At 43.2% G+C, this 12536-nt stretch overlaps 1 protein-coding gene across 5 annotated transcripts; it reads left to right on the forward strand.

Moving 5' to 3' along the window:
- Window positions 1–3784: 3784 nt before the first annotated feature.
- Window positions 3785–9061, forward strand: ZNF32 (zinc finger protein 32). Of its 5 annotated transcripts, none has more exons than XM_038578103.1 (4): window positions 3785–3898; window positions 5855–5898; window positions 6245–6384; window positions 8077–9061. In XM_038578103.1, exons 3-4 carry the CDS (start codon window positions 6315–6317, stop codon window positions 8868–8870), a joined length of 864 nt encoding a protein of 287 aa, XP_038434031.1. In that variant the 5' UTR covers window positions 3785–3898; window positions 5855–5898; window positions 6245–6314; the 3' UTR covers window positions 8871–9061. The 5 variants fall into 5 exon arrangements, with proteins under 5 accessions (XP_038434031.1, XP_038434035.1, XP_038434034.1 ...); XM_038578107.1 differs by having other exon boundaries at window positions 8119–9061; XM_038578104.1 differs by lacking the exon at window positions 3785–3898 and adding an exon at window positions 3975–4087.
- Window positions 9062–12536: the final 3475 nt, after the last annotated feature.

Raw genomic sequence — 12536 nt, forward strand, 5'->3', positions numbered from 1 at the left:
GAGCCTCGGCAGGAAACTATGGTCTAACCCCTAGCACTGGAAATAGATGCAAATATAAACTAAGTGTGGGACATCAATCGCCACCCCAAGTTTCCCCTTCCATCTTCTGCTTTATAAACAACTCCATCAAAAAACTGAATGAAAAAAAGGCGTAGTTACATAGTAGAAATAAATGGCAAGAATAAAAATCTGTCTGAACCCTGCACAAATAGTTTTCCACAAAGATGAATGATTTATATTGGAATAGCTGTGAGAGTTACAAAGTTACAAAAGCTAAGATGCACATTCTAGGCATCATTAATGCCAAACTGTTAGCATCAGGTAAGAAGAGTGAGAAGAAAGACAAGACATATTTGCTCAAAGGAACAGAAGTAGCTGCAGAGAACAGGAATGGCTTGTCCAAGAAGAGGCCAGGATGACTTCCAGCCCTAAGAAAGACCTAGCAAGTCAAGAGGCACTTGGATGGCTCTAGCTGAGAATTTAACCTTTCCGAAGAATTGCACTAACACAGAGATCCCTTTCTTTCTGGTAGGTTCAGGACCTGAGTGACAGCCAGCTTTCTGCCAAGCACTGGCCTGCATGACGGACATAGCGGGATAGCTGGGGGATGGGAAGGCTGGTTAGTTCAGTGAATGTACAGAATAGTGGTACGGAAGACATAAAACACAGTTGTTGAAAATGAATAAAGGGGCTTGCATTTCTGACACGGACTAGAATAAACACAGACTTAAAACATAATGGAAATTGTTCTGATAAACTCTTCCAGGAGGGCAGATTCTTTACCACTCGAGACCCAAAGACTGTTCAGAACGATGGCAGCAAGCAAAGGAGTGGAGCTCTCCTGCAGCATCTCACCATCTCATGGAAACTTCCAGGCCAGCAAATCCCTTCAAAGAAACCAGTCAAGTCCTTTCCAAGTCATTTATTCACTTTACAATCGTGGATGCTGCAGCTTTCGTTCCACATTTAAAATACATTTATCTGATTTTCTCCCCCTGGGGAAAATATTCTAGACATAATATATACATTTTTAGGACTTTTTGATACATATTACCAAATGTCTAATCAGAATGGCTGTTCTATTTACACATGGATGAAAATGTCCATTACCTTAGTCCCTCCCTTTCACAATTTTTGCCATTCAATAGTTAGAGGGGAAAAAAATGTCCTGTTTCACCTGGCATTTTAAAAAGATTACTAGCAAATCTGAGTATTTTTTTTTTATCCTATTTTTTCTTTTGTGAGTTGCTGTACTTTGCCAAACTTCTATTGAAATGTTTTTATATGTTATCTTTAAATATGAAAGTTACTAATATTTTCCCAGCTTATCATATGTTAACCTCATAAATGGTGTTGACACACATAAGTGTTGGATTTTAATACACTAAAATCCAGCAATCTTATTCTTTACTGTTTCTACCTTTGTTACCATGGTTAGGAAAGCCTTTCCTATGCTAAGATTATAAAAATATTAAGCCATACATTCTTCCGGGCCTTTTGTAGATCTAGGTTTTACATTTTACATTTAATCCATTTGGAGGCTAGTTTGGCTATGGTAAGGTAAACATTTAACTTTATTTCTTTCCCAAATGGTTGTTAGCCTTTTGTCATAACACCATTTATTGCATTATCTGTCCTTGCCTAGTGTTTTGAAATGCAGGCAAGTTGGGGGAATAGTTCTTCAGCAATTTTTCAAATCTATCCTACCGATACCATCACCCTGCTCCCCCACCTCCTGTTGAGTGTGGGCCTTAAGCTGCTGGTAGTAGTTGAAGACTAGGTCCCATTTAGGATTGGGGTGAAGACTGCTAGGTGTCTGTCTAGGGAGCAATAGGTCTCATCAACTTCAGGCCTAACTGCTTTCTCCCCCATTTCCATTTAGTATGCCCACTTTCCTGAGACTCCTTAAGAGAATTTATGCAGATTTGTGTGAGAAAAATAACTACAAGTCCCCTTTTACAGCCACTGTTTTCCACCAAAGCTTTGTCATCTACTTTCACAGTGTGATCTAAAACTTGTCCTAACATCACAGCTGATCCTGACCTCAACAGAACCAATATGCCCAGAGTGATTTCTAGGAGCCTGGTGCTGCTTAGCAGCTAGAGAAATGACTCCTGGGTTTTGGGAGGTGATACACACAGCCCTACTGACACAGCCTTGGGAGAGAAGCAAGCAGAGACACTCATACAGCAAACACAAGGATTGGCCTTTACTATGTGCTTCCTGAGCTTTGAAATGATAAAAGTGTCTGGATGTTCAGCAAGGAAAGAGAGAGAGAGGAGTGATTGTGCCCCATCCCCTGGTGCCCTATCCCTTTCTCTCCCTGGCTCTCCCTAACAAACAAACAACAGAGGAGGCATCACAGAGAACTCCTCAGTGGTGCTAAGGGGACTTTTAGGAGAGGGGTATCAGTCATAGTAATGACTACCATTTGAGAACCAACTTATTACACTCTGTATACTCTGTGAAATTAATTTTTTGTTCTGTTTTGCTTAACAGATAAGTGGCTGTGGGGTAGAGAACAAGGATATAGCAAGAGGTAAGTTTGGTGTATGAAGCCCTCCATTCAAGAGGGCAAACCAGTGTCCAAATGGGAGTTCTGGAGCAGGGAGCCTGAAGAGCACAGTGAGCAAGAGAGCTCCAGGGAAAAGGAAAAGTAATGGCGATTCTAAGGAGGAGGGAGCCCCAGGCAACAGCAGCCTCAGTCATCAGGAACTTTAAAGCCATTCTTCTGCGTCCAAAATTTTCTCTTGAGGAGACGTCAGGATCTTATAAAAGTACATTTGAAGAGGCTTAGGGCATCTTTAGAGAACCTTTATCTCACAGATGCTCAAAAGCAATCTTACCCCTAGAAGTACCACACAACGGAGACCAAGGACTTCACTGCCTGTGTTTGAGTGGCACTTCACAGACGCCCCATAGGAAAAGAGCTCTTGCACCACGTGCTGAGTGATTATCAGAGCTTACAATTCCTCCACGTTCGATCACAACTCCAGTTAAGAAATCTAATTTGTTACCCTAGAAAATACTGTTTTCTCTCCATAATTCTAGAGTACATGAAGAACGACTTTTTCTGGGTTCACTCACGTACCTGCCTTTGCTCTGAAGGAACGGAATGAGGGTTGCCTGGCCTGCACCCTGGCTCTCCCAAGAAACTCACCTGGTGCCTGTTCTGCCACTTAACCATACCCTGGCCTCCCCACCAGGGTAAGAAGCCTATCCGGAGCCCTGCAGCTAGTCAACGGTGGAGCCCATGTGCAAATTCAAGACAAGTATCTTACTAAAGAGATCCGAAAGGAGTAACTCTACACCAGACAAGAGTATCCTCCTCCCAGACCCTCGAAATTCTCCGGTTGTGTCAAATGCTTCCCCCACAGTCTCTGCTTGAAAGATTTGCTCCTAGCTTCAGAGCCCAAACTGCAAAACATTTAGTCTTTGCTCATGCAGCAGCTCAATACAAAACCCTTAAGCACCCAAGGCTTTTCTCTCCACAAGACTTTGTTTCCTTCCACGAAACACTGCAAGAACCCCGGATTCCCGATTTCCTAGCCCAGCTGACCGCTTTCCTAGACTGCTATACCAGGCATAGCTAAACTGAGCCCCTGCGCAGCGCCCTCCCTCTCGGAACTACGCTGGTAGATCAGACGCCTCTGCCCAGAGGCCAAAGGGCATCTGCCTGAGGGCCCCGCCCCGTCGGGACCTTCCGAGCCCGAGCGGCAGGGCGCGCCGCCGGACTACGTTTCCCACAGTGCTCCGAGACGCCGGGACGCCCAAGGCCCGGGACCCGGCGGGCGGGCTCGCGCGCAGCCTCCTGGGAGTTGTAGTTCGGTCCGCTCGCGCCGGCGCTGCCGTGGGCTCGGCGCCGGCCTTTGTCTGTCTGCGGGCGCGCGCCGCTGCGGTGAGTGAGGCCGCGGGCCGGGTCAGTGCGCCCGGGCAGGGCGGGGCCGCGTGGGCGGGCCGTCGCCCCCGGCCCTCCGCGGCCCTGAGCAGGCCCGGCGGCCTGAACCCCGAGGGAGGCCGCCCGCGAGGGGAGAGGCGTGCGGCCCGCAGAGAAGGGTCCAGCTGGACCGGAGAGCGGGGCTCCGAGGTCCAGCACGCAGGGCGGGCCGGGGGGTCCTGAGGCGGGAGGGGAGGCCGTGCCCGCGGGAGCAGGGGCCCCCGACCGCCGCTCCGCAGGACCGAGCCTGGGTGAGGGCCCCGCGCCCTGGAGACGCGGGAGGGGGAGGCCGCAGGCCCGTGTGCCCGGGGGCCTGCAGTGAGGATTTGACCACACGGTCTGGGGAAAATGCCGCCTCTCCAGGGAGGGGGATGGGAGAGAAGACATTGTCAGGGTGGAGAATGGGAGAAAGGACCAAATGGATTCAGATGTGAATCACCCCTACCCTCATCTAAACCTGAGACTGTCGCCCAAGAGGTTCCAGAGACAGCAAAGTTTACCGCCTCCGCTAGGGCTCTCCTGAGGACTCTCAGCTTTAGGCCTTCGGTCTGCGGGTCCTCTCCGAGATCCTTCACATTTGGTTCTTTTATTCTCCCAAGAGTTACCTGATACGACAGTGTTATTAACCTATTTAGTTCCCGAGGAAATAGAGCCAGGGCTGTTTGGTTACTTGTCCAAGGTTGTATGGGGGTAGGGGAGAAGTCAAGGCAAGAATCCAAGGCTCTTAGGGCCTAATTCTGAATCTTTACAAAGGATAAATAACCTTTCTGGTAGGAAAAGCAATTTTCTATTAATAAAGCCACTTCTCCAAAATCTTCAGGAGATTATTTCCTCAGATTTGTGACCTAGGGAGAAAAATAAAATAATCTCCCTTTATTAACCAAGGCAGTTCCTGAGACACAGCTGAGCTTTTACTTGTTGGAAGATCTCATAGCATGTGGAGAGGCAGAGCTATAGATTCTACCCACTTGTTCTGACCAAACTAGTTGCTGGATTTCCTAGGGACAGAGTCCAACCTGAGGCACCAGGTTTTGTGCACTTTGCAGGGACTCTTGATGGATATGCAGTTGTTGAGCAGTAACACCCTGAACTAGCAAATGAATGTCCTATAGCATTCTGGTACCCTCATAAAGGATTCCTTTTTAGTTTCTGCTCCAAATTGGAGCTGAGGCCTCCAAATACAACTTTAAAATGCTTCTCCAGTCAAAACAAATGTAGCATAATATATAGTTGTCAAGACCAGGTGCTCAGGTTAACAAAACAAGAATTGTAATTATTTGTAATTATTTACTATTTCAGTAAATCAGGAGGCCAGCATTTTGATGAGATATATTGGAGGGAATATGCACTGAACCACTGCATAAAGTACAGATTTAGTAATTTGGGTCATAAAGTAAGGGGGAAAAAAAAGATACAGATAATATGGAGCAAGAGGATTCCTAGGATCTTGAAGAGTAGTAAAGTCTGGTCAAGCACTGTTATATTCTGTTCCATTTTATAAAAGTTCTCACCAGCTCTTTAGTGAAACTAGAGACCTGTCTAGTGTAAAGGCATAGACTTTAGATCTCGAAAGTCTTGAATTTGATCCTTTGTCCACCCTGGACTCCTTATTGGCTCTGAGAGTTTGGGCAGGTTATTTATCCTAGTTGGAGTGCCTTGGGCTTGGTTTTGAGAGTCTAAAGTAGGTCTTCCTCTTCCAAGAATTGACAAGTATTTACACTTAGAATTGGTATTCTCATATCTTGAAGAATAGGAGAGGGGTGGATCTGGATCTGGAATCTCCTAAATAATGTTAAAAGGTAAACATATGAGATCTCTTGCTTTGTCCTTATAACTTAGGGGGAACTGGAGGGGAGAGCTAGAGCCATTTTCATCTTAGAACAAATCATGAAGGCTGAAATGTTGTTTTTTTTTTAGATGCTGAGATGCTGAATTCCTTTCAAGGCTTGAAGGATAAAAGAGTAGGTGCTTAGGTCGGGGAAGGAAGTGGGAAATCCCAATCATATGCCAAGGCTAAAGTACAAACAAGAGTGACCATTATCTTGGGATTGGCAGGAAGAGATATATATGTTCTCTGCTTCCCCACCTCATGTTTCCACTGTGACTCATTTATGTGTGGTCATGGTACTTTTTGGCCAACTTCGCAGTTACATTATAAGTGATTACATCACGCCAATCCAGATTTCCTCCATTTACTCCTACCCCAAACTGCAGCTCCTATTGACTTTATGCTTCTCACCTATTAATTCTCCTGCCCTTATCTGTTGTTTTTGTTGTTCTGTTTTTTGTTTGTTTTTTCCTTTTCAGGTGTTCAAGAATAGCCCATGGAAGAACCATATGAAGAGGTGGTGATTAAGGTCATACAGCAGGCGTGGACATGTTTGGATTTCCAACAGCTACCCTGCTGGACTGTCATGGAAGATATGCTCAGAATGTAGCATTTTTCAGTGAGTGAGTCGGTTGATTGCTGAGATGACCTCAAATGACAATATTCAGTGTTCCTGTACTCAAGCACTGGTCAGCAGGCTGAGGAAGTAGAGGAGACATTCCTTTAGAGGAGTTTACTATTCCTGGGGACTACAGGGAAGGCCTGCAAGCCAGAATTAGAAATAACATTAGAAATAGCAAGAAAATGATCTTGATATGGAGGTAGTTTTGAGGTAGTCTCTGAAAAAAATGAATAAGCAGCTTTATATCTCCGCACAATCACTGAATAAGGGTAAGGCAAGAGAACAAGGAGGAAATCTTCCTAGGATGACTCCAAGAAAACTGTTAATAGTGATAAATGGACCCATAATAAAGTGCAGTAAGAGACTCAGATGTAGAGCAGTATGGAAAACACTGTCGGCATCTGCATAGGAAATATTTGAGAATAACTTCCAAGCCAAAATTGATTTCAGTTCCACTGTAGCTTAGTAGACTGAAATAGCATGGATATTAAGGGGGACATTTCCTTGGATCAGATTCTATAATTTTCCTACTTTGATCTAAGATATCAGACAAACTATTTAACTTCCTTGAGCTCCAGGCTCTTCATCTGTAAAATGGGACAATAAACTACCTTGCAGGGTTACTGGGACTAGAGATAACAGATGTAATGTATCAAAGATTCTGATACATATTTTCTGATGTCATGGTGCTTACTTGTCAGGACAACAGATTGGTGCAGAGATAGATTTCTCATGTATTGGTCTCTTCAGGCCCCAGTATCTAATTTTACAGTTTTTCTTAATGTAATGCCTCCAAAATTTTAAAGCTTTCAGCCCTACACAACCTGGATCCATACCTGTTTTGGAGTCAGATAAAACTTGGGTATGGGGCTTTAATATGTAGTTTTCTTAATTTTTTGAGCCTGTTTTCTTATCTACAAAATGGAGATAATCATGTCTACCTTACCAGATTCTTTGGGAGGCTAAATTAAACTAAATTTAGAGGCAGAATACTACTGTGGATCATGCCTGCATTCAATATCAACTCTACACTTAGCTAGCTCCAAGATCTGTGACAACCTCCCTATGCTTTCTTTTTATTTTTTATTTATTTATTTATTTAGTTAGTTAGTTAGTTATTCATTCATTCATGAGAGACACAGAGAGAAGGAGAGGCAGAGAGACACAGGCAGAGGGAGAAGCAGGCTCCTCGCAGGAAGCCCAATGTGGGACTCGATCCCGGGTCTCCAGGATCAGGCCCTGGGCTGAAGGCGGCGCTAAACCGCTGAGCCACCCGGGCTGCCCCTTTTTTTTTAATTTATTTTTTATTGGTGTTCAATTTACTAACATACAGAATAACCCCCAGTGCCCGTCACCCATTCACTCCCACCCCCTGCCCTAGTTCGTTTCCCAGAGTTAGCAGTCTTTATATTCTGTCTCCCTTTCTGATATTGCCCACACATTTCTTCTACCTTCCCTTATATTCCCTTTCACTATTATTTATATTCCCCAAATGAATGAGAACATATAATGTTTGTCCTTCTCCGACTGACTTACTTCACTCAGCCTCCCTATGCTTTCATTTCTTTATCTGTAGCACTCTCATAGGATTGTTTTCAGGATTAAATTATCTATGCAAAATTCATAGTATAATGTCTGGCACATAATAAGCATTCAAAGCATTGTTTCTTTTTTCCCTATTCTTCTCAGCATATTGGTGCATCTTACATGACTTCCCTCTCATTTTACCAGATGTGATGACAGAAGCCCACCACAAATATGATCACTCTGAGGCCACAGGATCCTCAAGCTGGGATTTCCAGAATTCTTTCAGAAGAGAGAAGCTGGAACAAAAATCCCCAGATTCTAAGACACTACAGGAAGATTCACCTGGAGTGAGACAGAGGGTCTATGAGTGTCAGGAATGTGGAAAATCCTTCAGGCAAAAAGGTAGTCTAACCTTGCATGAGAGAATCCACACTGGTCAAAAACCCTTTGAGTGTACCCATTGTGGAAAAAGCTTCAGGGCCAAAGGCAATCTTGTTACACATCAGCGAATACACACAGGAGAAAAGCCCTATCAGTGCAAGGAGTGTGGGAAAAGCTTTAGTCAACGAGGTAGTCTGGCCGTTCATGAAAGACTCCACACTGGACAGAAACCCTATGAATGTGCTATTTGTCAGAGAAGCTTCAGAAATCAAAGTAACCTTGCTGTTCATAGAAGAGTTCACAGTGGTGAAAAGCCCTATAGATGTGATCAGTGTGGAAAAGCCTTCAGTCAGAAAGGAAGCTTAATTGTTCACATCAGAGTCCACACAGGCCTGAAACCCTATGCCTGCACACAGTGCAGGAAGAGTTTCCACACCAGGGGCAATTGTATCCTGCATGGCAAAATCCACACAGGAGAGACACCCTATCTGTGTGGCCAGTGTGGGAAAAGCTTCACTCAAAGAGGGAGTCTGGCCGTGCACCAGCGAAGCTGCTCACAAAGACTCACCCTTTGACCACTCTCTTCAAAGGAAGTTTTCTTTATGAATTAAAAGTACAAAATCCTCAGATCAAGCAACCTATCCAATTCTATGGAATGAATGGAGACTCTTTCAGAAAGACCATCATTGGGTAGGGCAAACTGACTTTTCCCTTTCCCCCCAAATAAGTATGAAAAATAAATGTCTTGTTTATTATCATTATCACATATGTTTCATAATTTGTCAGTTTATTTTGACCTAAGTTCCCAAAGTACCTCCATTAATCTAGTGCATACTTGGGAGATTGTTCTGTGTATAACATATAAATTTTAAATTTGTAAGTTGAACCATTAAATAGATCAGCTCTTATGAATCCAAAGTCTTCTCTTTACATATCCAAATCAATCTTGTATTGGATTCAAGACCTCTGGGAAGATATTCATCCCAAAACACTTGATAGCAAATCTTTATCATCTAGAGAGGTAAATTATATCAAAGGTCTTTGGGCACAGAAATGCTTTAGAAATACTGTGGCTTTGAATAGTAATATAATATTGGCCCCAAAGATACCTGATCCCATTTGAAGATGTATACAGGAATGTTCATATCATCCCAATTCATAATAGTCATAAACTGGACAAAACCCAATATCCAACAATACATAAAGTAGTATATTATAGTATGTTCATATAATGAAATATGACTCAATAAGAAATAACAAATGATACATGAAATAATATGGGAGAATCTCAAAGCTTTATGTTGAATGAAAGAACACGCATACACACACCAGGAAAAACTAATTAATAGAATAGAACTAATAGATTCAGCTAGTGGCCAACTATGGGAGGAAGAAACTGGGTAAGGACTGAAAATGGCACAAAGCAACTTTATAGAGTGAAAACATTCTCTATACCTTATTTCAGGTGGTGGATGCTTGGGTCTGTACAATTGTCAAGATTCACTAAGCTCAATATCTACAGTCTGCATTTTTTTTTTCTGTAAAGCATACTTCAGTAACAATGAGGCAGTTTAAAAATACTGCACACAAGTTCCTTAACACTTAACTCATGAAGAGATGGGGGGGTCTGTCACCTCCCCTTGAGTTTGGGTAGGGTTGTGACTGCTTCAAGCACAAAAAACAACTGATGCTACATGATTTCCAAGAATAGGTCTGAAGAGCTCTTTAAAGGTGTGAAAGTTTCTGCATGATTCTCTTGAGACACATACTCTGAAGAAAACCAGCTGCCATGTAAAAAGTCTATCTTGAGGCCACTATGATGGACAAGCTGCATATACATGCTCCAGTTGACAGCTTCAGCTGAGCTCCCAACAGACAGGCAGCATCAACTACCAGCCATGTGAGTGAGTTATTGTAGATGTCCAGCCAAGTGCAACCTTCAGGTGACTTGAAGCCCCATATGACATCTGACCAAAACTGTATGAGAGCCCTAAGTAAGCCTTCCCAAATTCCTAACAGACAAAATCATTAGAGAAATCGAAAGTTATGGTTTTATACCACTAAATATTTAGATTATACAGCAATAATAGAACATTTTCTAAAAGGATAAGATACTGTGAAAAGAAAAGGAAAAATCTGGAAGAACAACTTGAGATTTACTTACTGATTAAACCAAAACAGGAAATTATGATTCATGATTCATCAGAAAACAAGATTTAAAAGTAAACATTTCTTTTGACAAAACAGAAGGCAAAGTATAGATTAATTAACCCAGATACAAGTTACAACATGAAGAAGTAAATGCTGGTCTCCAGCAATCCTGCACTGTAAGAAATTTATTGGATAGATAGATACTCAGTAACAATGAGGCAGTTTAAAAACATTTCCCATAAATTCTTCAACACTAATCTCATGAAGAGATGGAGGTCTTTTTCACCTCTACTTGAATCTGGGTAAGCTTGTGACTGCTTCAGACACACACACACACACACACACACACACACACACAGAACTAATGGCACATGACTTCCAAGAATAGATCTGAAGAGCTCTAAAGGTGTGAAAAGTTTCTGCATTAAGTACACACATATCTATATATAGACATCTTAGAATCCTGGTTCTGCAGAAAAGAAATGAGTAAATAAAGAGTAAATAGAAAATATAAAAGATCTTTTATAATGTTCTTTTTTTAAGATTTTATTTATTCATGAGAGACACAGAGAAGCAGATGCAGGCAGAGGGAGAAGCAGGCTCCCTGCGGAGATCCTGATGTGGGACTCAATCCCAGGACCCCAGGATCACACTCTGAGCCAAAGACAGACATTCAACCACTGAGCCACCCAGGTGCCCCTAAAATGTTCTCTTTATACATATGTTACTAAATTTCTTTAAAGATTGCTGGCTGCTTCTATTATAGTAATAACAAAAGAGAACACCAGATTAAGAGGACAATGTAGGAAGATCCTGGATTCACCTCTTCACACATAAACCTAATCTACAGCTACCTATGAAACAATTTCCTCTGGGGGGAAAAAAAAAAAACCAACAACTAGAAACTCACTGAGTGACTCCAATAGATAACACAAATAAGAAAAAAACTCACACTGAAGCTGGTAGGAGAAGTGGAGACAATTGCCATAAATCCTACCCTTGGTGCAGCAACCCACATTCAGGAGGGAACCCATAACCTGGAGCTTCTTTCTGAGGAGCAAAGACTTTGAGCCCCAAACTGGGTACTCCAACTTTTAAGACTTGAGACATGTGTCCCCAAAACATCTGGCTTTGAAAACCAACAGGACTCACATTCAGGAGACCCACAAGGCAAGGCTAGAGTGAACTGAAAAACAGCTCTTAAAGGGCTCTCACATTTGGACTTACCCCGGGACCAGCATGGAAGCAGCCAATCCAGAAGCATTCAGATTTCCGGTGAAAGAACCTTATTTTCTTATCTTAAAGTGATGGCCTGAGGCACAGGCATCTAATTTAACACACACCTAGGGGCCTTGCATTTCCAGGTATGGAAAATGGCTGGCACCATCTTTCCATTCTCCCTCTGCTTCACTTCAGCCCACTGCTGTCTCCCAGAAAAGAGCTTATAGCTTCCTCTGGCATACCAATTATTGCAGCTGTGGCCCAGGTGGACAACTCTAGTTGCGTGGCTCTGGTAGCCAGTGGGGCTTATGCTCGTGGGTCCAAAGGACTGTAACCAATGGAGAAATAAGTTAACTGGCTCCCACCCTCACGGCACAAGAGACAACAGACCAAGGCACTCAGTCTCTCTATGAAAGAGCCCTATTAGCTTATCTTCATAGATGTGGCCTGAAGGGCAGTATTCTAATTAAACATATAGGTAAGGGCACACTATAATTCTCTCCAGAGACCTCAGAGGGCAGTCATTATCTTCATTCTCCCTCTGCTGTGCTCCATAGCACCAGTATGTCCCAGAGAAAGCATGTCTCTGGTATGCTGGTTTTTATGTGTACAATCCAGAGGACACCCCTTGAACTGTCTTTCTCTAGTGGCCAATAGGGCTTGTATTCTTGTAGCCCAGGGGATTGTTACAAACAAAGAGACAGTTATTGGCTGGCCACCAACCCTAAGGCACTGTGCAGAGAAGAAATTGAAACCCCACCTAGTCTTTCTGGGAAAGAGATCTATTTGCTTGTCCTGGAACATCAGCCTGAGGGACAGGCTTCTGGTTTGGCATACAACTAAGTGCCTACTGAGATACACTAAGAGAT

This window comes from Canis lupus, chromosome 28, assembly GCF_011100685.1.
Source record: "Canis lupus familiaris isolate Mischka breed German Shepherd chromosome 28, alternate assembly UU_Cfam_GSD_1.0, whole genome shotgun sequence".
NCBI lineage: Eukaryota > Metazoa > Chordata > Mammalia > Carnivora > Canidae > Canis > Canis lupus.